This window comes from Podarcis filfolensis (assembly GCF_964270895.1).
Source record: "Podarcis filfolensis genome assembly, chromosome: 17".
Lineage (NCBI taxonomy): Eukaryota > Metazoa > Chordata > Lepidosauria > Squamata > Lacertidae > Podarcis > Podarcis filfolensis.
The window spans coordinates 7547356-7570959 of record NC_139621.1 but is presented as its reverse complement, the minus strand read 5'-3'; the positions used below and the strand labels follow the sequence as shown (position 1 = coordinate 7570959).

The 23604-nt window shown below is 43.2% G+C and overlaps 1 protein-coding gene and 1 long non-coding RNA gene across 10 annotated transcripts in view; one reads left to right on the top strand and one right to left on the bottom strand.

Annotated features, from left to right (window-relative positions):
• The first annotated feature begins 604 nt into the window (after positions 1-604).
• The window catches only part of RFX1 (regulatory factor X1), a 50412-nt gene continuing 27412 nt past the window's right edge, over positions 605-23604 (top strand). For 2 of the 8 annotated variants that reach the window (XM_083592956.1, XM_083592959.1), the window contains exons 1-3: positions 13663-13840; positions 20856-20965; positions 21570-21653. In XM_083592956.1, coding sequence (XP_083449082.1) covers positions 13798-13840; positions 20856-20965; positions 21570-21653 — 237 coding nt within the window. In that variant the 5' untranslated portion in view covers positions 13663-13797. Of the gene's footprint in view, positions 1295-11044; positions 11378-13642; positions 13841-20855; positions 20966-21569; positions 21654-23604 lie in introns of those variants that run through there. The other 6 variants (XM_083592953.1, XM_083592952.1, XM_083592957.1 and 3 more) reach the window with 6 other exon arrangements.
• Positions 6648-13457, bottom strand: LOC310753058. 2 transcript variants are annotated; one of them, XR_014543131.1, is made up of 4 exons: positions 13135-13457; positions 11421-11517; positions 8841-8943; positions 6648-6851 (listed from the first exon to the last, which is right to left on the bottom strand). It is a non-coding gene; the product is annotated as an uncharacterized lncRNA (long non-coding RNA). The 2 variants fall into 2 exon arrangements; XR_014543132.1 differs by lacking the exon at positions 8841-8943.

Here is a 23604-nt window from a genome sequence, read left to right as displayed (position 1 = left end):
TGGTAAGGTACCACACACTTATAGGGACGCGGGTGGCGCTGTGGGTTAAACCACAGAGCCTTGGGCTTGCCGATCAGAAGGTCGGCGATTCGAATCCCCACGACGGGGTGAGCTCCCATTGTTCGGTCCCTGCTCCTGCCTACCTAGCAGTTCAAAAGCATGTCAAAGTGCAAGTAGATAAATAGGTACCACTCCGGCGGGAAGGTAAACGGCATTTCCGTGCGCTGGTTCACCAGAAGCGGCTTAGTCATGCCAGCCACATGACCCGGAAGCTGTATGCCGGCTCCCTTGGCCAATAAAGCGAGATGAGTGCCGCAACCCCAGAGTTGGGCACGACTGGACCTAATGGTCAGGGGTCCCTTTACCTATGCCAGGATGCTAAGGGATGCGGGTGGCGCTGTGGTATAAACCACTGAGCCTCTTGGGCTTGCCGATCAGAAGGTCGGAAGTTCGAATCCCCGCGACGGGGTGAGCTCCCGTTGCTCGGTCCCTGCTCCAGCCAACCTAGCAGTTTGAAAGCACGTCAAAGTGCAAGGAGATAAATGGTCAGGGGTCCCTTTTACTTTACCACAGTGTTATAACTATCGCAGGCATATCCATATTGCAGAGCTGCTTCTGACACAGGGCGTGGGCAACACAGTGAAGCGACGAGCACGCGCGCCACCTACATGCATTTAAACCGGGCTCTGCTGCCAATTATGAACTACAATTCCCAGCATGCCACAAGCTGCGCAGGCGTCCCAACCTCCTGTCTAAGGAGTCAGTTTCGACGGACGCGTCAGTTTACTGACAAGGCTTCCGGCCAATAGGAAGTTGCCAACTCCCAATTCGTTACAGCCGCCCATTGGGCTCGCCCTTTCTACTAGACAGACAGGCCTCTAGTCAAATCCCTGTTGCGGAATGCCTGACTGGCCAATAAAAGGGTGAAGTATCCGGTGAGGGGCGCGGCTTTCGAACCAACGGAGAGGAGGAAGCGCCGACAAGTGACTGACAGCAGCACAGCCCAATGGGCCATCGACACCGTCCAATCGGCGCCGGGAGCCGCCTATTTCCCCCTCCCTTCCCCTCCCCTCGCCGAGGTGGGTAGCAACAGTTGCCCCGGTGAGGGAACACGGAGGGCGCCATAGCCACCGTAGTCGTGGCGACCAGGAAACCCGGCAACAACAACAACAACCGCCCACCCTCTCTTCCTCAGCGCGATTCCCGCCAAAATCGAGAAAGGGCACGACAGCCGCGACTCCGTCCCCGCCCTCCCCCTGAGGGGACGCGGCCTCGCGGGGCCGGGACGGTCCAGGTGGGTCCGAGTCCGTTTCCCCTCCTTCCCCCCCACCACCGCTGCAAAATGGCGGGGCCCGCGGCTCCCGCTTGACTCCCCGACGCAGCCGAGGAGGGTGAAGCGAGTGAGCGGCGGCTTTTCTCCGGGCTTTGGCCCCCGCGGCGGCGGCCACTCCAAGCAGGGCTTGTCGGGAAAGGGCCCAGGCCCTGACAGGCGGGGCTTCGGCGCTCCGCAGTGATTGGTGGGCGGGCGGACCAATAGGCGCCGGCTGAGGCCCTGAGATTAGCCAATCGAGTTTACGGGGAGGCGGGCGTCGACTGCTCCCTCATAGACACGGAGAGAAAAACAGTGACTCACGGACGCGTCATGGCGTCGCAGTGACGTCAAGTGGAGTAGTGTTTTTTTTCCTGTTTGGTTAAAAATGATTGTGACGTCGCACAGCAGTAATAAATGAATAATAATTAAAAAATCAATGCCTCCCTTCGTGGTTAAACATCAATGGGTAGTAGTAACAGCACAGAATTCAGTCTTTTATTTTTTTATTTTTTATGATGTCATAGTGACTCCATAAGTGAGATTTTTATGGGAAGAGCCCATAGGTTAGTAGATAAAGGGATTCTGAAGGTTCAGGATTCAATCTCTAATTTAAAAAGAACCTCAAGCTTCTGAAATATTGGCTGCCTGAGGCCTTAGAGAGCTGCAGTTAGGCGATGGTTAGTACTGACCTAAAGATGTACCAGTGGCCTCCCCAGTTATGAGTCAGTTACTTATATTTGACACATATTAAAGGGCTGGAAGGCTGTATCTCAGTACAGAGAAAGGACCTGCTTTCTATGCGGAAGTTCTTAGGTTCAGTCAATGGCATCTGCCATTAAGGGATCATAGATAGTCTGAGAAAGATTTTGAGAACTGAAGTGAGTGTGGGTAGGCATTAATGGTCTTATTTGTGCTGGTTCATAATAAACAGACTTGTTGCTACTTCAAACGAGCACTTTTAATAAATTTCTACCTGGTTTGGTCAGTCCTGGTTGGGAGGGCAAGAGCAAGAGCACACCATAACTTCCTGATTCAGATGCAATTGGGAACTACCGTATTTTTTGCTCTATAAGACTCACCTTTTCCCTCCTAAAAAGTAAGGGGAAATGTGTGTGCCTCTTATGGAGCGAATGCAGGCTGCGCAGCTATCCCAGAAGCCAGAACAGCAAGAGGGATTGCTGCTTTCGATCCCTCTTGCTGTTCTGGCTTCTGAGATTCAGAATATTTTTTTTCTTATTTTCCTCCTCTAAAAACTAGGTGCATCTTGTGGTCTGGTGCGTCTTATAGAGCGAAAAATACGGTAATTGAAGTGTGTGTCAGAGGGGACAAGGAAGTGCATCAGCATAAGGCTTGTTCCCATCCAGGTTTATGGAATGTTTGGAACTGATATATTCTCATCATCCAGAGGCTACTTAAAATAGTGAACCTTTTGGCTGCCTTGTGTTGTTTATATGAAAAAGCAGAGCAGAAATTTAAAAATAATAAACATGTAGTTGTCCTCCTTGGGCATTTGTCCTGTATCCACCGAAGAGCAACTAATGGGCTGTTGAGGGTGGGAGAAGCTGAAGCTGCAGTATCTCCTTTTCCTGATCCTTTCTTTTGGACTGGATTATAATATTGGACTTCAACATGACTTATGGATCTTCCTGTTACAGGCCAGTTAGGCCTGTAGCCCAATTGTTTACATGCTGAAGGATACATTATATTTACCAGATGATATGACTTGGGTATATATGAGAATTGTTCCATCCCCCCTGTGTCCCAAAATGGATTAATTATATGCCATCAAAACGCTCTTTTATCTTGAGTTCAACTAACAGCCGAAAACCAGCAGCTGAAAAGCACATTGTTACTTGCTCATAGCAGCTGCTGCAGGGACAGAAATTACAGCGAGTCAGTTATATGACAGCCCAGGTTGTAGCTCCATCCAAACATGTGGTTGCATCACAGAAAAGATGGAATTTGTGCCATGTGGGCAGGGCTGTCCCGTGGAAGCTACAGCCAGGAAAGCCATAGCACACAGCTTTAACTTTAGCTCCTAACTGATTCCTTCCTTCCATTAAGTGGTGAAGGCAAAATTTTGGAGGCCTAAGACAGTGTGCTGATATATTAAAGAATCTGATAATTGTATTCTTCTGACTATATGGCATGATGCACTGTTGCCCAGATACTGGTGTGATTTAAAATACTATTCAGTTATTGTATTGGGAAGGAGGTAAGTTTTAGTATACAGCAACTGTATTCTTTAGACCAAGAGTAGACTCTGGAATACTTTCAGACAGTATCCTGCCAACAAAACTGAGACAATTAAGGAAAATATGGATAAAGACTTATTGTGCCTGGAAAAATGTGCTTATTTTGGCACTAGTTCAGGTAAGCTGGGAATGGAATTTAACTTTCTGTCTCCATTTTCCAGTGATGTATGTTTGCCTTGGCTCCTGGCCTATAATATCTGTATACGTTTCAATGCAGGAATTTAAAATTCTCTACATGAGAAGGCATATGATAATGGTGATAATGAAATGTTGTACAGTATCTCAAAAACAAGACAAGCTACTAAGAATGCAAGGAGAACACAGTGACAGCCTTTTTCATTCCTAACCTTTCTCTTGTCCCTAGGGAATGTTACCAGCTTTTCAACTGTATCTTTAACAACAGCCAGAGATGTAGGCATTAGGTGGTGATAATGCTTATCTCAATGCCTTGGGAAACTTAACCTGCAGATATGTGTACAACAAGCCACTGTTGGCACAAGAGCAGTTCATACTTTTTGATCAGTTGGCAACCCTATCAATAGGGGTGTCCATTCTGCCTTGGAAGGTCACTAGTTCCACAGCTGAGGAGTTCTAGTTTGTGCTCTAAGAGAGCCTTCCCTAAAATCAAAATTTTTCTGTTTCACATTCAGCCCAATTTTAAGCACTTCTACTTGACAGTAAACCTACTTGCTTTTAGTGATATTTGCTTCCAAATAAGTCAGTGATGTGATGCAGAAATTTTTCTAGTTCTGTATTTTCTCTTTGATGAGTTCATTAATAACAATAAATGGATGTCAGTTGCAAATAAATATTTGGCAAGCTTTTCCGTTTCAAAGCTTTAAGTTATTTTGCTTGGATGTAGTCAACAAAAACACTCTCTGAGGCAACAGAAAATTACTAGTGTGGTGTGTTTTGCAAATTTGGTGAGCATCCCCTCTATGCCTTCATCCAAGTTATTTATAAAGATACTGAACAACAACAGGCCCAGGACAGCATCCTGCAGCACCCCACTTGTCACTTTTCCCCTGGAATGATGAGAAATCATTGGTGAGCACTCTTTGGGTTCAGTCAGTCAACCAGCTAAAAATCCACATAGAACCTAGGGCAGGCATAGGCAAACTCGGCCCTCCAGATGTTTTGGGACTACAATTCCCATCATCCCTGACCACTGGTCCTGTTAGCTAGGGATCATGGGAGTTGTAGGCAAAAAACAGCTGGAGGGCCCGAGTTTGCCTATGCCTGACCTAGGCCCTGGAAATAATCCTTTGTCAGCAGCAGTGCCAAATGTATTGGTTGCCTGTGGTCTTGCACAGCTCCTGTTCATTCAATTGGAGTTTGTGTGATTTCCCACCCAGTGGATAATGCCAAAAACATTTCCGAAAAGCTCTCTGTCTAGAATAATGTCATTCCCTGCTTTGGACAGAGACCCTTTTGAGCCCTTTTGAACATGTGTGTCATATACAGCAAGACTAAACCTTTCAGTTTAATTATCTACCCTGCTGCTGCTGCTTGAGAAGCAGTATTTTCAGTGAGATCTCATGAGATCTTGTGGACCACCCAAGCTCTCATGAGAATTCTGTGAAATTGGCACCAATGCAAGTGGTGGAGGTGGTGGGGTGGGTGGTGGGGGACAGCAGCAGGGCAGGGAGGCATTTCCTGTTTCACCTCCAGCAGCGAAATGGGATGCAATGTCCCTGGTTTCTTCTTAAACCCTAAAGAAATGGGGATGTTGTCTGCATTCAGACATCTGTGTTCCTTCTCAGAGATGGCTGCATTTCAAGAGGTAAATCCAACAAGTGACATAGATATGGTTACTCTGCTGCCAAGTCATGTTTGACAGTCAGTGCAGGATTGCTTCCCCTCTCTTTTTGTATAAAGATACCATCAGCTGCAGGCCAGAGAGTACTTCCTGTTCCCCCTCCTGTTTGTGGAGTTCTGTGGATAGGAATAGTTGCTTGTTTTATGAAAAGGAGAACATGGTTAATGTGAGAAGCAAGAGTCAGCAAAGCCTCTGAAGCTAGCAACTTGCCGAGAGTTTGCGCTTCAAATATAATGGACCATATCTGCCAGTGGGAGACTTGAGTACACAATTCTGATTGGGATCAGGCCCAGTTGTTCTTTGCTGTGACTCTCTGAATCTAAAAACAGCCGGGTCGTTTCCAAGTTTGGCTTGTTCCAAAAGGAGTGACCAAGTGTATTGGAACCTTTGGAATGTAGCTTAAGCAGAGAACTGCGCGCTGGATGACATGATCCTGTCTCTCTTGACTCCATTGGCATGAAGGTAACGTCTAGCTACCAGCACATTTCCAAAGGGGAGAAAAGTCAAGAAGGGATACTTGTTTGGAACTAGGACTGAAAAAACTTGGTCAGATTCCCAGCAGCCTCCATCATGGTTTTAGGCATCAGCCCTGTACAGGGCTGAACAAAATATACTTAGAACTGAATGAGTATTGGCATTTTACTCGCACTACTTTCATAGCATACTGGAAGAAAGAGTTTGGATTTAAGCACAGAACTATGAAAAACATAGTGGTATTAGAGAGCTGCTGTCGCTCAGAGTAGATAGTCCTGGGCTACAGGTGACTAGTGGTCTGACTCAAAATAAGTCAGCTTCAGATGTACATAGCCAACAGGTTGCCAAACTGTGTAACTCAAAATAATATTAAGATTGTTTTGCACATTTAATTGAGGATAGAAAAATTGAGGAAGGCAGCTTTATCCCAGACCTTACAATTTGCACCAGTAGATTCTTGGAAACTTGACAGCTCAGAGGCAAGACTTGAAGCCATAAATAACCAGTAGCAGACAGAGAGGCGAAGTGATTTCTCACTTCACTTGACTTCTTCTGGTTGCCTGTGTTACTGCTGTGATGAGGTAAGTGTGGTGCAATCCTATGCTCCTGCTGGTGGGTTTGCACTACACTGACCTCACTGCCATCTTGCCTTTCCCTTCTCTGCCCCAGTATCCAGCATCAATGTGAGTGACGAGGTCTGATGAGTACTGCTGCCTCACCCTGCTTTCTGCTGCTGTAAATACCAGTGCTAATAAGACAGCCACTTTGCCCATACAGTTAAGTGCACAGCAGTTTCTTTCCCCCATATTATAACTAGCTGGATGGGAGTGAGGAAAATTGAGTTTCATTATTTTACAAAAGCTTCCTTACCTGGTTATCCTTACCTGCAGGGGCCCGCACAGGTGGCTGCTTACAAGGCTGAGTCATATTTCTCATACCATGTTCCGACTAGAGTCCATTGAAGAACACATTTTAAACTGGGCTCCCAGTCCTTGTGTAAAAATAAACAGGCAGAATTCTCATTTTGTTACATACATGCTACACTTTCAATTCCAGAGGAGGCCAGATCACCCACTAAAAAGAAATGATCCCTTACAGTGGCAGCTGTCCTGACCTGGATCTCACTGTAGCACCAAGTCCACTGCATCTCCAGGAGCAATGCTGAATCAGTCAAGCTGGACATTTCAAGAGAACAGTATTTTCAGTCTTGGTGTTTGAACTGCTAAGTGTCTTCTCCCTTCTGCCAAGTGCAGATGGAGCAGCTCTGTGTCACTATGGTTGTAAGGAAAAGTCTGTACCATGGAAGAAAATAAATAGGCCACAGGAAGAATGGTCTCCTGCTGGCAGTGTTTACTATAAGATAGGGTTGCCATATTTCAAGCAGTGAAAATCTTTTTGTTTTGGAAATTTGAAGTTTTTGGCTATTTTTAAGGAAATTCAGCAAAAATCCGACATGGGTTGCCATACGTCTGGATTTTCCAGGACATTTCAGCATTTTCCACCTAGATATTCCTTCCGACTGTTGTATTCCAGCTATCTTCAGGAAATTCTGGATATATGACAATAAGCAGGAAAATGTATACTGTTGAAGAGATTCACTGCAGGAGTAACTGCAGGAGCACTTGTTTTTCCTTGGCTCTCTATGTAAAGCTATGTCACAAATAGTGAGAGTTGGCTTGCAGTCATCCAGGACTAGCAATTTCTTGAGGCATCAGCCTCAATTTCTATAGTACAGGATGCCAATTTCTGGGTTTTTTAAGTCAACCGGCCTCTGGCATTGACCTTGAGGAGTAGTGCACCATTCAGATGGAACTGTCTTCTTTCTTACATTCCACAAAGGCTGCAGTTTTTTGCTGGGACCCCCCCCCCCCAAGCACAGATAGATACTGGAAAGCTAGTACAGTCATACATTGGAAGCCGAATGGAATCTGTTCTGGAAGTCTGTTCGACTTCCAAGGCGCAGCTTCCGATTGGCTGCCAATCGGAAGCTGTGGAAGCCCCGCCGGATGTTCAGGTTTCAAAAAACGTTCCCAAACTGGAACACTCACTTCTGGGTTTGCGGCATTTGGGAGCCAAAACGTTCTATTGCTAAGGCATTTGTCAACCAAGGTATGACTGTATACTTTTGCACCAACTACACTAATGGATCCATTGAAAAACAATACACTTTTTCTTGTGCTCATCAAGATACCCTTAAGATGCAAAGTAATAACAATAATTCACACACTTCAGAGAACATTTTCTGCATAGACCGGTTCTCTAATACATTATTCTGCACATGTTGTTCCTATTCACACACTACCTTGTTAGCTGTGCACCTTAAAAAGTGTGACATGTTCCTGATACTGGCCAGGACCAGTGCCTGGATGCAACCTGGATGTTGAACCAGTTCTTGAATGCACTCATCTTGAGTGGATGAGAATTATTAGACTGAAGCTGAATCCTGCTAGGACAGAGACACTGTGGGCAAGTGGTTTTCAGGTCCAAGAACTGGGGAGTCTGCCTGTTCCAGAAAGGGTTGTGCTCCCTCTGAAAGAACAGGTAATCAGTTTAGGCCTGCTTTTGAAACCATCTTTGTCCATAGAGACTCAGGTGGCCTCTGTGTTGAAGAGCACCTATCATCTGCTTCAGTTGATGTGTCAAATGCATCCTTTCCAGGACAGGGATAACTTGGCCACTGTGACACATACGTTTGCAACCTCATGTCTGGAGTATTGTAATACACTCTGTGTGGGGCTTCGCTTGCAGCTGATCCAGAATAGTGCAGCCTGGGGGTTGCTCTTTATTCAGCATGCCGGTGCTGAGGAATCTGCCCTGGCTGCCTATTAGCCACAGAGCCAGTTTATTACTTACATACAAAGCCCTAAATAACTCTGGACCAGGTTACAAAAAAACCTGCCTTCCTGTTCATCACCCAGTAAGGGCACTATGATCAGCCAGTGGAATACAGTTTTGCCATGGCCTGATGATTTTGACTTACGTTAACATAGGGGTAGACTTTTTCCACTAGTGGCACATGTGTTTTGGAATGCTTCGTTGCTGAAATACCAGAGTCCCCCTCATTGTGGGCATTCTGCCAGCTCCTGAGGGGGAAAAAACTGTTTAGGCAAGCATTTCCCTAAGCAGAAATTGTGATTTTATTGCTTTAACTGTTCTGTTTTTCAATTGTTCATTTAATTGTATATTTTAATTAAAGATAATTTTATTGCTATTTTAATTATGGGTTGATTTTATAGTTGTAAACCACTTAGAAGATATTTTGGCATATAAGCAATACAGTGGTACCGCAGGTTAAGTACTTAATTCATTCCGGAGGTCCATTCTTAACCTGAAACTGTTCTTAACCTGAAGCACCACTTTAGCTAATGAGGCCTCCTGCTGCCGCCGGAGCACAGTTTCTGTTCTCATCCTGAAGCAAAGTTCTTAACCCAAGGTAATATTTCTGGGTTAGCAGAGCCTGTAACCTGAAGCGCATGTAACCTGAAGCGTATGTAACCTGAGGTACTACTGTATATAAATTAATAAACGAGAATAACAAATAATAATGTAAACCAAAGGTGTGTCTTAAAATACCCACTTGCATTCCCCTAAAGCTTCAGATTGAAAGTGAAGATTGGCAGTGGTGGGCAGCTATTTGCCCGAGAAACTGGTCTGCCGTTACTGATTTTTATTGATTTATCGTACCATAGAATTCTTGAGTTTCCTGGAGGAGTTTGAAAACCACTGTGGTGTGATATAAAATATAAAGGACATCTAATTTCAGCCCTAAGCAAAGCAATAAGAATGGTCTGAGTGTTTTTTTGACTATAATAAGAACAGATATGACTAAAAGTAAAAAATAGCACAGCTTATTTGGTGTAGTTTGTTGTTGGTAAGGGGATTTAGCACAGATGTACCTCCCTTTTTGGGTTGTTCAGTACTAATTCAGAGGAAAGCTTTTCTATAAATTAAGCCTATTTCTTTTCTATGTTTAATTTTCTTTGCATGTTTAATTTTCATCCTACCCAGTTAGTAAATCATAGTAGTGCCTGGTGCACTTGAATTGCCCATTGTTCCTCTTGATAAGATGCTTCTCTGCTCATTACCAAGTGTTGGGCTTTTGCCATTTGTTTCTGTGGTCCTATTATTAGGGTTACACTGCCTCTGAAGGGGCAGGTATACAATCTGTGGGTACTTCTCAATCCATTGCTGTGACTTGAGGCTCAGGTAGCCTCAATGGCTCAGAGTGTCTTCCATCAGCTTTGGCTGGTGCCCCAGGTACGCCCCTGTTTAGACAGGGATAGCCGAAATTCTGTTGTCTGTGCTCTGGTAACCTCTAGGTTAGATTACTGCAATGCGTTATACGTTGGGCTGACTCTGAAGACGCTTTGGAAACTTCAGCTGGTGCAGAATTCAGCAGCCAGGGGCGAGACGATTTGACTATATAACACCAATCCTGGCCCGACTGCACTGGCCACCAATTAGTTTCTGGTCCTAATTAAAAGTGCTTGTTTTGACCTATAAAGCCTTAAGTAGCTCAGGGCTGCAATACTTAAAGGACCACCTTTCCCCACATGAACCAACCCAGACCCTGTAACTATCAGCCTTTTCTGCAGTGGTTCCCCATTTGTGGAATATTCTCCCAGGGAGGTTTGGCTGGTGCATTCACCTTTAGACTCCAGGCGAAAACATTCCTCTTCAACCAGGCCTTTGACTAATTAAACAATCTATGACCTTTTAAACTGGAGGTGAATGGGTGGGTATTGTTTCTGTTTGTTACTATGCTATGTAATTTTGTGTTTTTATATTTTAATAATCCTGGAGATTGTACAGCTTGTGATTCAGTCCTCAGTTTCTCGTATCTGACATGGGCTAAATGTGTTTGCTACTGATAGAATACTGAATTTCGGAAAGTTGTGAATGTGAAATACAACATGTACAGCCATTCAGAATACACTTGAGTAAATGCAAAGTGGTGTTCTCTGGTCTCCCAGATTTCTAGGCAGATCGTCTGCAGCATACCTGTTGCCACTCTTTTCTGTAATTGGGTGCAATTAGGTATTAAGCATGGTGTGTTATTAAGTTAGTGTTCAGTGAATAGAACTGTACGGAGCTTTTTCTGTCTATGGAATGCTTTATAACTGATTAATTTTCCCTTCTTTTTTGTTTTTATTTGTTTTTCCTCTTTTTTTTCTTCACCGAAAGGAAGCAAAAAAAAAGCCTTATTTATTATCATTTTCCCCACTGTTGGCATGGCAACACAGGCGTACGTTACAGAATTACAGGCAGCGCAGCAACAGTCACAACAACAGCAACAGTCACAGCAACAGCCAGCAGCAACAGTGGCCACAGCAGCACCTGTGGTGGTGGCAGCAGCTCAGCAACAATATGTGGCAGAATTGCAAAGTGCGCAGCAGCAACAGCCTGCTTCGAAACAGTATGTCTCGGAAATCCCACCTCCCCAGACACAGGCTCCACCTACTGGGCAACAAACACCAACGCCAGCCCCACAGCAGTACATAGTAGTAACTGTTTCTGGTAAGTATGTGTGCGGCAAGGGGGAAAGGGTGTGTCCTGGTACCTGAACGGGTGAAGCATTTTACAGCCTGCAAAGGAGGCAAGTAGTCTGTAGAAAAATCCAGGGTCCTCCACTGACTCTGTCATCACAAAACAGTCACCTGTGGCAGAGGAGAGAGTCCCATCAGCAGCTATCTCTTGAACCAATCAAGGCATAAGCTCGTCGGTCTTCTCTTGAAAACTGTCAAGAATGGAGATCCCACCACATTCCTAGACAACTTGTTTGATTGATCAGCTACTTCTATTAAATATATATATATAATTCCAACTCTACAATTCTATGAAAATGTCCTCAAATAGCTACCTTAAATTTGCCTTTGAATGATTTGCATCCCATTGCTTCTTATCCTATCCTCAGTGGGCACTTGGGGGGGGGAGAACACACAGATGGTTGTCTTTTGGTAGTTTTTTGGCAAATCCAGGTCTGTCTAGTCCTGAGAGATATGTGCAAATAGCATTAACTTACTTATTTGTTTTGGAACTTATTCATTATAGGCTCGGTATAGGCCCTTCTTTCTGTGTGAGACCCCCCATTTAGAGTGCACAATTTTAACTGTATTTAAATATATCTCCCAAACCATCTTGAAAGCTTAGAGCAAGTAAGTGTGTGTGTGTGTGCGTGCATGCATGCATCCCTGTGTGTGTAAAATAGTTCCAACTGATTACTAGCTTAAACCTGACTCAAAAGTCAGGTTTAGTAAAAAAAGCAAAAAACAAAAAACAAAAAAGGTATTTATTTGTGCTCTTAAAAAGGATTGTCAGGTTCAATGTTCGATGGTTCTTAAAAGGAAGGTTATTTTCTAGGGGGGGGGGGTTGGCAGCCATTATGAGCAGCTCTTTCCACCTGTCAACCTTTGCTTTTCAAACACTGAATGAATTTTTGTCCATAATAGTTCATAGGTTCAGGACATCTTTTCTCAAGCGGTCCTCAGGCTGTGGCTATGCAGTATTATTTGCACCCTTCGTAACACCTAATTTGAACTGGCTTGCCATCTGAACACTGTGCATGCCAGCTTCCCTAGGCTTATTATCTGCACCAAGCCAGGGGTTCTCTAACTGGCTATTAGAGCCAGTATGGCGTAATGGTTAGAGTGTTGGACTATGACCTGGGAGACCAGGGTTTGAATCCCCCCCTCAGCCATGAAGTTCATTAAGTGTCTTTGGGCCAGTCACCATCTTTTAACCTAACGTACCTCACAGGGTTGTTGTGAAGATGAACGGGGGTGGGGGGGAGAGAACCATGCACACTACCTCAAGCTCCTTGGAAGAAATGGTGGTATGTGGGGGTCCTGTCACTGAGCACAATAGTTCTGCATCCTCATCTTCAACTATCTGCAACATAGCATGCATCAACAAATTGACAAAACACCTTAACTGGCACTTTAAATGTATTTGTTGGCGTGAATGAGAATTTGAATAGCAAGGAGCTTCTAGGGCACCTTGGTTGCAGCTCATCTCGCTTTAGCAAGATTTTGGAAATACCTAATGGGCAATGATTTCAAACTGGCATGGCAAAGTCCGGCATACTTCTCCTTCAGAAAAACTTACCTCTAAGCTTCGATTTCCACGTGGGCATACAAAATTGGACAATTTTGTTGTAACATGGTATAACTTTAAAACCTATGTCAACAACAAGATAATTGGATATCGGAACGCCATCGCAATATGCTAAAATTTGGAATGCTTAAAGTTGCATCTGGATTTTGGCCCCTGCTTACCTGACTTTCTGATTATATGGTTTTTCCTGTCTTTTCAGTTGTCGTTTATAAGCTGCCAGCACTCTTTTCTTTTCTCAGTTGTCATGGAAAAGCACAGCTTCAGTCCACAAAAGGTCATGATGTTGGCAATGTTTTAAAATTTAGGTCCCCTTAAAATTCTGTAAATTCCATAAATAAAGCATAAAAGATGCCCTACTCCACCCACAAAAGTTCTGCAGGTCAGCCTACTGCTTTTCAAGACAGACTAATAGGTATTTTAAAAAATATATCCAGTAAAGGAGCCAGAACAAAGATATGCTGGCTGCACAGGTCTAATAAAAGAAAAAGCAGCCATTTCCTAATCTGGGCTCTGGTGCAGATCCATAAAGGAGGGTCAGTAGCCTCACTTCAGAAAAAAAACCCTGTAGGTTAATAAGTTAGAATGTATATACAGAGTTGCAGTTGATAAAAGAGTTTTGCAGAATTCTTTCTGGCTCCAGCATCAACAATGAAGATTTGCATTTAGAACTTAAGTGTGGCAATGAGAATAGAACCCAGCTTAGTCTTCCGCAGCAGGTCTTTGCTGTCACTAATCAGTTTTTTATGATTGTCAGTGAAATTATCTACATATTTTTTTAGTTATTCTGGTCTATAGTCTGCATCCAGTCTACTGGGAGACATGACATGAACTCTGCATCAGAGCTCTGCGCAGGCCTACTGATCAGTGGTGAGATTCTAGCCAATTTAAATGGGAGAGGTTCAAGCACATATTGAACTCTTCCACTTTTACGTTAATGATACTTGAAAATGTTTTAACTTTCAGTGGATTATGCCACAAATAGGCATTTAGAGCTGAGCTCATTGATTGCCACAGCATATTGCATTGGACTCTCCACACTCCGTTTCTTGCCATGGGCACCCAGGAAGATTAGACTAAGAGGGAAAATCTCTGCAGCCATTTTCACTGAATGTCTTGACCTGCTTGGTGGAAGAAACACATGAATAATACTGCCTTCCATGCCACTTAACTTGTACAACTCTAGACAAAGGTGATCAGTACAAGCTCCACTTCAAGGGTGTTCAGGTCCGTGTGTGTGTGTGTGTGTGTGTGTGTGTGTGTGTGTGTGTTTGACAGAGCTGGCCCAAGATATTCTGGTTGCTGAGGCATAAAATGCACTGCCATCTGCTAATTAACATGGGATGCAATCCTCTAGGAAGTTCTTCTGTGCATGCTTCATTAAAATGGATAGAGGTTGCACAGACATTGTACTTGATGGGTCATGTCTGTCATGTCTTCAATTCTGTTATCTTAATGGCTCCTAGGATCAGTTGTGTTGCCTTGCTTCCTGGTGGAGCCTTCTCTGTATCTTAAGAAGGCAAGGCAAACAGCCAGATAGAATTCCTGCTGTCTTTCGTAGTGTAATGCAGCACTTCAGCTGGCCTGTAATATGATCCAAAGAAACCTGGACTGCTTCTGATTCTAATCAGGTAGCTCCTAAGCTGCAGAGTGAAGTTGTTTGATTTGCCTTGTGGTTGAGCTTTTTCCAGAGAGTGTAGATTTCCATATGTATGGAAAGCAACTGAAAAACTGGCAGAATACAACTTCACACTATTGAGTCCTGTTGAAATATTGAATGTCTGTTGGATTTGGTGCATTCTCCCAGTTCTACTCTTTCCTTCAGCTTAGTTCTTACTCTTTTCAGTCAGTAGAGCTGGAAACTCTGCTGGATTTTTCAAGCGAAGGTTCACGTGATCCTTTAAAAAATAGTACATTCTCACCAGGATCCAGACTAGGAACCTGTTTTCAGTATCAGGGTCTAATCTTAGAAGGAGTATTGAAGGAAAGTGCCTCTAAACATGAACAGGGTATAGATAAGGGAAGGGGGGTATTTTTGTGAGTTCAGAAAATGTTTGATATTGGTTACATTTTGCCTGTTTCACATTTCTACATTTCTACATTTTCCTCCCTACTTCAGCTGCTATCCCTTCTGTATTTACTTAAGTGTATAGCTCTTTTCATACACTGTATCAAAGCTGGACAAGAAGGCCAGAAGGCAAATGGGCAGGAGAGGCTCTGCACATAGACAGTCACAGAGAGAGTCATTCCTAGTCAGTTCAGGCAAAACTGGGCTAAGCGGAACAATGGCCTCTTGCAGTTTAAAGCAGCTTCATATGTTTCAGCAGTGGAGTGGAATAATATTTGACCTTGCCTCATGGGGAAGGGCCAAAGCTCATTGGTAGAATACATGCTTTTCAGAGGGAAGCCCACAGGTTCAATCCCTGGCAGCTCCAGTTAAAATAATCAAGTAGCAGGTGATGGGGGAAGTCCACTACTTGAAATCCTGGAGATTCATGAAGTAGTGACAGTACTGGATTTCACCTGATGCAAGACAGCTTCTTCCTTTCCTCTTATTTGAGAAACTGAGTCTCGAACAGATCTCTGGATTTTTTAAATCTTTATTTTCAGGCACCACTATTAATCGCTTCTTTCTTGCTTTGTATCCCGTAAGTGACCACTGGGCAAATTATATGCTTGTGCTAGTTTAGAAAACAGAAAACACAACCTCTCTCAATTTATATTTACTTGTTGGCCAGTTACATTGTCTGAATTTATCAGCTTTTAAAAATCAATCCATTAATATTAAAGTCGCATTTTCTGTAAGTTGTCAGAATTATTATTCTTATTATTCTTTTACTCTGCTACTGTTATAACACGTGCTTTGGACAAAATCAGAGATAACAAAAGAGTAAGGTGATATCTTCTGCTGATGTAGGGATATGCAGGGTTTCGAGTTACACTGACCTGTTCATTCAGCAAATGGAAGAAAGCCACTAATTTTCAGCTACACTGAAAAACAAGTGCACTGAAAAACAGAAATAAAGATGGCTAGGAAGGCAGTGTTCAGATTCACTCCAGATGAAGTCCAACTCTCCTGCTTCATGTATTCTGCTAAATTGTTTTTGAAACTTTTTCTCAGGCTGGAAACCCTGCTTATTTGGGAATAAGCCCCAATGAATTCTGTTTGCTTTTGAGTAGACGTTCCACTGCCAGTGAGAGTTTTATTTGGATGTTCAGAAAGCTCACATTACCTTGTGCCCCCTTCTTTGTCAAACAATGCAGAGCACATTTGAGCGAGCTGGCAGAGTGGCATCTGTGGTCATAGCAGGTTTTTCTTTGGGTTGATGCTAGAGATATACTGTATAGCCAGTCCTGCTTCATTTCAGTGAAGTCGAACTGAACAGTTTTATAGCAGCTGAGGACTTTGTTCAAAGATTTTTTCTGGATAATCTTGCCATTATTGTTTTTCAGGTTTTTCAAATCCTAGTTAAATTCTGTCCTTCAGCTGAGTTGCCAAAGTGTGTACCTCGTTAAATGATGGCTAGCAGTGGTATTCCAAAATCCATATCAGGGCAATACCCTTATTTGGCTGATAAAATCTATCCCCAAATAGTGTGCAAGCTTTTGAGTTCTCCAGCTCTTCATTGGGCTAGATGCTAAACAAAATTATGGAAAGTGAAGAACAAACAAACAAACAAAAGTCTTATGTTGAAGCTATGGAGTCCACCTGGTCACGGTATTAAGGTGATGTTTCAACTAAGGATGGATACAGACCAGAGCAGCAGTACACATTAGAAGCTGTCTTGTACCAGGTGAAAGAAAATGGAAAATTAAGGCAGGCAACAAGCTTCCAGAAAATATAGTGAAAACAACACAGAGATGCTTGATAATCTCTTTCTCTTTTAGCAAAATGACAATGTCAGCAAACCACGGTTGCCTTAGGCAAGCAACTCTCTCACCTGTCCATTCTGCAATATGGGAATAAGAATACTGGCCAATCAAAGTTACCAGGATCAGTGCTAATTCCAGTGGGCTTTGTTCCTTTAGGTTTATTCCTGTGACTTGTTTCCAAAAGGAGTTAAAGCTGTGCATATGTGTTTGTGTGCATGCAGACACATGCTTGTGCAGATACATGCCCTGTTCCTCTGCTGAGCTACCAGGGGATCATAGACCCTGTTGTAATTGGAAGTATACTCCTTCCAATACTCCTTCTGGTAAAAATAGTTCTAGTACCAAAATGTCCTGAAATTAGCAAGGGGAAAAGAAAGATTGAATGAAAGTTTGCTTATCTTTGGGCCTTGAGGTAAGAGCAGTAGTGAGAGGAGGGGCAGCTGTGGCAAGGTTCTGCCTTCCAGGGATCAAAGCCTGTCCATTTTTCCTTGATTAGCGTGTCAGAGTTGGCAAATCTAGAAATTGTGTCACTGGGGCATTGAACAGAATGCTTGTTCATTCCAGGCAAAGGGCCTAATCAAAAATGCTCCCATCTGGCAGTGGTTCAGGTCTTGTACACTGTAAAGCCCAATCACTGCAAGCTAAATTCTTGCAGGTTCTTATTGCAGATTCTTCTTAGCACACTTTTATTTTTGTCAGGCTCTTTTTCAGTCCCCCTTTTTCTGGTCCTGCTTCTTCCTATTTGCTTTGATCTTATATGCTCTCATTCCCCAGAAAAGAGCAACTACTTTCAGATAACTTGCCTGCATTTTCTTTAGTTGTCTTTTCAAGGAAGGCTCATTATGACAGTCTGTTCACCCTCTAGCCTAGAACACCAGGCCCTGTGTTGTCAGCCACAGCAGAATATCCTGATTAAAGTAGGATTTTCAGAGTTCCAGAACCGGATAGCTCTGTGAATGTTGGAAGGTACAAGCGGATACCCTCCAACATTTCTCTTATGAAAATAGGGATGTCCCATTCCATATTGATAATTTTACTATTTAGACTCCCCACATCTTACTGGGTTGTCCCAGTTGCTCTGGGCAGCTTCCAACATGTATAAAAGCATAATAAAACATTAAACATTAAAAAAACTTACTTAAATAGGGTTACCTTCAGACGGTTCTGGGGTCAGATAATTCTGTTCCCTCCAACATTTCTCCAATCAAAATAGGGACATCGTACCATACTTTCCAACATTTCTCAGATAATAATAATAATAATAATAATAATAATAATAATAATTTTTATTTATACCCCACCCTCCCCAGCCAAGGCCGGGCTCAGAGCAGCTTACAAGCAATAATAAAAACAAGATGAATGATTACAACTTAAAAACAAAAATAAAATACAACATTAAAATAATGGAACATTAAAATATTAAAATGTAGCCTCATCGCAGGAGGAGAAGGAGAAGAAAAAAGAGAGGGAGGGAATCAAATTGGCTCCAAGCCAAAGGCCAGGCGGAACAACTCTGTCTTACAGGCCCTGCAGAAGGAAATCAGATCCTGCAGGGCCCTGGTCTCATGAGGCAGAGCGTTCCACCAGGCCGGAGCCAGTGTTGAAAAGGCCCTGCCTCTGGTTGAGGCTAATCTGACTTCCTAAGGAAAAGTGGGACATTCCAGGATCAAATCAGAAACCAGGATGGCTTCTCTAAGTCAGGGACGTCCCTGGAAAATAGGGACATTTGGAGCGTCTGCAAGCGCCTTGTCATTAACTGAATAGATCTCTTCCAGCTATTTTGTAGATGGAAAACTCGCTCATCGTTGAGATGTCTGCCATATGGTTTTGCACTCCTCAGTTCAGACATGTGCATAGTCATATTGGTTATGTAGTTGCTGATCATTCTTCATGTTAGAAGAGCTGAAGCTTTTCAACAGAACCCTTTTTGAAACCCTACTTATGATGCTAGTTTTTCTAAGGACATAAATGCACAAGCCTATTACAGGTGGCCCAGAGTGACTTCACCTGCCCTTTTTCTCCCTCCCGCTGTGCATGTTAAATGAGACACTCGTGAAACGTGAACTCCTGCTTCGTGATTACAATCAGGTGAACAGCCGGCATCCGCCACCCCATCCTGAGAAGAACAGAGGGTGTACCTACTACAATGCGAATGTTTATTTGAAACCAACCTGTCTGGAGCTTTGGTAGGAACTAGCAGGGATTATCTGGCCAAGGTTACAGTTTATAAAAGCCTTGTCTGTTTTATTCTCAAGGAAAGGAACAACTAGAACTGAAACCCTTTTTACAGCCTCACCATGTATTATGATTGCCTTTATGCAATGCCTTTTGACCGTAAGTACTTGGGAAGGGATTTCTGCTTAGGCTCAGCCCAATTGTGACAGAGGTCAGAGCTTTTCTAAATCACATTCTCTGCTTTTTTTTTTGCAAATCCGTTATGGTCACTGGAATTACAGCAAAAAAGAAGCAAACTGTATTCAAGCAGGGCATTGTTAAAACCAACTCCTGAGCACAAGAGTTCATAATTCTGCACTTGGCACTGGAAGCTTCCTAGTTATCACAACTACTGCTTGCCTCAAGTGGTCCTTGCTTTTGGGAAATAGATGTACCTGCTTCCTTTGCCAATTTGTGAAAAATACGGGAGGGGTGAGATCTAGAAAATGAGAAACACTGGAATTTATTATAGCACGATAACTTCATCAGGTTTGGATTAAGTGCCAGGGGCACAATATCCTATATTGACATAATTGAGAGTGGGTTTATACAGTGGAGATAGCCTTTCTGCAGGAGAGAGACATACTGCTGTTTGCCACATCTGAAAAATCAGAATATCCATGTACCAGTCATGGGAATAGGAGCACATGGTTGTCGGAGTTTTGTTGTTTTTATTTTAGGAGTTTATAAAATAGTGAAATGTTGCTGTGGCAGGATTGGGTAGCCCTTTTGGTGTATTTCTTTTTACTGTTGCTATTCTGACAGGGTGAGAGAGTTCATTCAGACTCTAAAGTTGGCAAAGCATTTTAAAATTCATAAAATGGCAGGAGCAGTGGAGAGGGGTTGTACTGCTTATTACTAGCTATGTTGCAGGCAGTATCCATTAGGTGGCTGTAACACACAAGCCTGTTCCACACAGCACTAATTCACAATGAATGTGATAAGAGAGTGTTGTGTTTGTGACTGTGTGCAAATAACATTTTCTCAGGCGGTAGTCCTATGCACCGTTTGCTTGGGAAGAACCCCCATTGGTCTCAAGGGTACTTACTTCTTACTACACGTGTTAGGATTGTAGTGACCAGAAATTGCAGACTGAGTGCTGAGAAAATGAGATACCCCCTTGGCAATCACTGCCTTGAGGAAATACCTATGGAACCCTCTCCACAAACAAGTAACAGCTGCATATTTATTGCACCAAATAACAGTAATTTGGAAATATTCTAGGGAGAACTTATTTTCTTGTCTATTCCTGCTTCAGGAAGGTCAGCCTTTTATATGTTTAACTACCAAATACAATTCCTTTTACTATCTGAGGTTAGGGTCTGGATAGTGAAAGTTCTGGATAGGTCAAAATTCATTGAAATGTAGTTCTGGTCAGAATTTGTTCCTCTCTGAAACACGGGCCATCATCTCAAGCAGTTGCTTGGGGCATCAAAGTTTATGGGGGTGATAATTTAGGTGCAATCTGTAAAATGTGGCCCAAGATTTCCTGCAATGTTGCAAGAGATGCTGGGGCAAAGTCCTTTCATTGTGTTCTATACTATGTCAGGTGGCAGAAAGTATTGTGTGAACACTCCACAGAGCTAGCAGTTAAACACAGGAATCATTACTCTTGGCCTTCCAGTTTTCACTGAATCATATTATAAACTAGGGCAATGGACACCTGAACTCCCAATGCCTGAGCTAGGGGGTTCTGAGCCTAGTCTTACGCATCACATACTTTGCTGTTGAGATTTTAAATAGGTGGCTGGAGAGTTGGGGCTGGTGCTATTAACTCTTCTCATCTGCCTCTCTACAGAAAGCCCCATGAGGCCCAGTGACACAGTTTCAGAGTCCAGTCCAGGCTCCACAGCCACACAGTCAGGGGTGCCAACTCAGGTGGTCCAGCAAGTCCAGGCTACTCAGCAGGTATGTAGCTCAACCATAGTTTCTGTGGTTAGTTCAACAGTGGCCACCCTGTAATGAAGCAGAAATATCTTAATCAGGACTACTTTGACATTTTAAAAGTGCAGATACCTCTGAATTAGTGGTGTTAGAATAAAAGGTGAGGAGAGCTGGGAATAAAGTTCTTGGATTCCATAAATATAGAATGGGATATAGTTGGTAAGAGCAAGGGAAGGGTCTTGGAAACCAGAACAAGTGGGTTTGTTTTGTGGATCAGAGAAGTAGGTAATTCTGTGTTTTGTTCTCAGTTAAATGGGTTGGAAGAGGGGTGCAAAGTCTTTAGCAAAAGACGGACACGGTCATGTAGGTAGGGTGGGAGGTTTGTAAGTAAGAGCGCATATATTCTTTTCCTGAAATTGTGTATAAGAAACCAATAGCAAAGGTTCTTCACCCAGCCAGGATCATTATCCCCCTGTGCTAAATGCAAATATCAGTGCTTTGTGGACTTTACAGTGAGCCTTGCTATCTTTGAGGGGGAATGCAGGTGAAACTGAAAGCAGATAAAATGTTTCCTGTGAATTGCCTTTGTTTGCCTTGATCCTTGGCTAGTTTGTTTTTGTTTTGGCAGAGGTTATTGGTCCAAGCTAGTGTGCAGACGAAGCCTGGAACGGTATCACCTCTACAGCTCACAAGTGTACAAGTACCCCAGCAGGTGAGTCTGAACTTTCTCTGTGATGCTACCACAAGTAATTGGTGCAGTTTTAAAGCACATACCTCTGCCCAGTGGCCTGCTGTTGTGTCTGCATCTGAGTAATACAGATGTTGTCCTGAGAATATATTCTAGGTATTGTAGCTTATTGTCATGAGAAATAGGGCACCTGTATGCTACTAATTCCGATAGCTGTAAAGTAGCATAATCTTTCCCAAGGGTGAATTGTTTTATTAGGGTGCTAAGATTTCTTTATTAGACACCCGTAGACCTCTTGCAGAACTACAATTTCCAGTATTTCTGTTGAGGGAATCCTTATTTGATAGTTTTCTCCTTCACTGGAGAAATCTCTCCTTCCTTGGAGGTTTTTAAGCAGAGGTTGAGTGGCATCTGCTGTAGATTCTTTAGTTGAGATTCCTGCATTGCAAGGGAGTGGGCTCCACAACCCTTGTTGTCGCTTCCATCTCTACAGTTCTATAGTCACCTTTGTATAGAATCTATTAGAATCATAGAATTGTAGAGTTTGAAGGGACATCTAGTCCAACCCCAGGCAATGCAGGAATCACATCTATAGCGTCCATGACAGATGGTCATCCAGCCTCTGCTTAAAAACCTCCAAGGGAGAAGAGCCTCCTGCCTCCCAAGGGAGTTTGTTCCACTGTCAAACATTAGGGTGAGTGGTTGTTCTTGATAATCCATTTAGCCCTTCCCAGCTCTTAAAAATTATGTACTTTTAGTTGAAACTTCAACCTTGTGGTCATCCCACTAATGATTCTGCATGGGACTCACTCAGGGTGGGATTCACCAAACAAATCCTGTCAGTTCAAACCCTGCCTGAGAGCTTCCATTTGTGCAATAGGACTTTCCCTTCCGCTTCCTTGCAACCTGGAACCCCCTGAAACTGGCTCTAGGGTGGTCAGGAGAAGCCCCAGAACAGTGTGGCAGGTGGGGGTATTGGTACATCTTGCTTGCGCTGATGGCAAGATTTACCAAAACATGATGTAAGATTTGTACCTCTATGTGTCTTTCAGGGCTATCGGTTCTGTCTTCTTGCACTGAAGTAGGCCGCTTTATGGCAAAAACAATCTTAATAATTGATAAATGAGCAGTTGGATAGTGTGTACTTCTGCTAAGGTGCTCAGGGAATCTCCTATCAAAGAGGTGTAGTGGATTGGCTGCATTCATGCTTTGGGACCTGACCTGTTGCAACAGTTGGAGTGTAAAAAAATTGACCCAGGCTGTATCGGCTTGAACCCTGGAAGAGGTTGGGTTGAGCTTTTAAGTGCAGCAGGGCTCATGTACCCTAGTCACCTGTGTTTTGGATGTGTTGGGTGACAATCTGGGTATTTTTGAGCCTGTCCAAAGACTTCATTTGCTCTTCTTTTCTGTATTTGGAAGGATGAGTGATATGATTGTGTGTGTGTAGATATAGATGGGAGAGAGAATACACAAATTTTATTTGATGCTTTCTCTGTGTGTTCACCTGAAGCATCTTAAAAATGTGTGGTGCCATTGCATGAGATGATATCTAGGTACAGTCTTTGGTGGAAATACTTTCCACTGCCAAAGAATGACTGTTTCTTTAAAGACAACATCTTGATGTTCACCTTCAGTTTACACGCTTCTCCTAATCTTAAGAGGCTGCTGCCAACTGGCTTTCATTATGTGTGCTAGCTTTGTACATATTTGAATTTGAGTCTAGGTGCCTTCCCTGACAAGGGCATTATTTTTCAACGCTTCTTTGTCACTTTTGCATTCTAAACCTTCTGGTATCTTTGCCATAGTTCACTTGGTTGGTTGGTTGAATCTTTCCAGTGTCATACCAGGCACCAGGCATCATCATCATAATTTTCATCATTTTTAATTTGTATACCGCCTTTCTATCTTGCAATACTCAAGGCGGTTTACAAGCTGAAGAAACAAAAAATGTACACCTTGTAACAATCTAATGCAA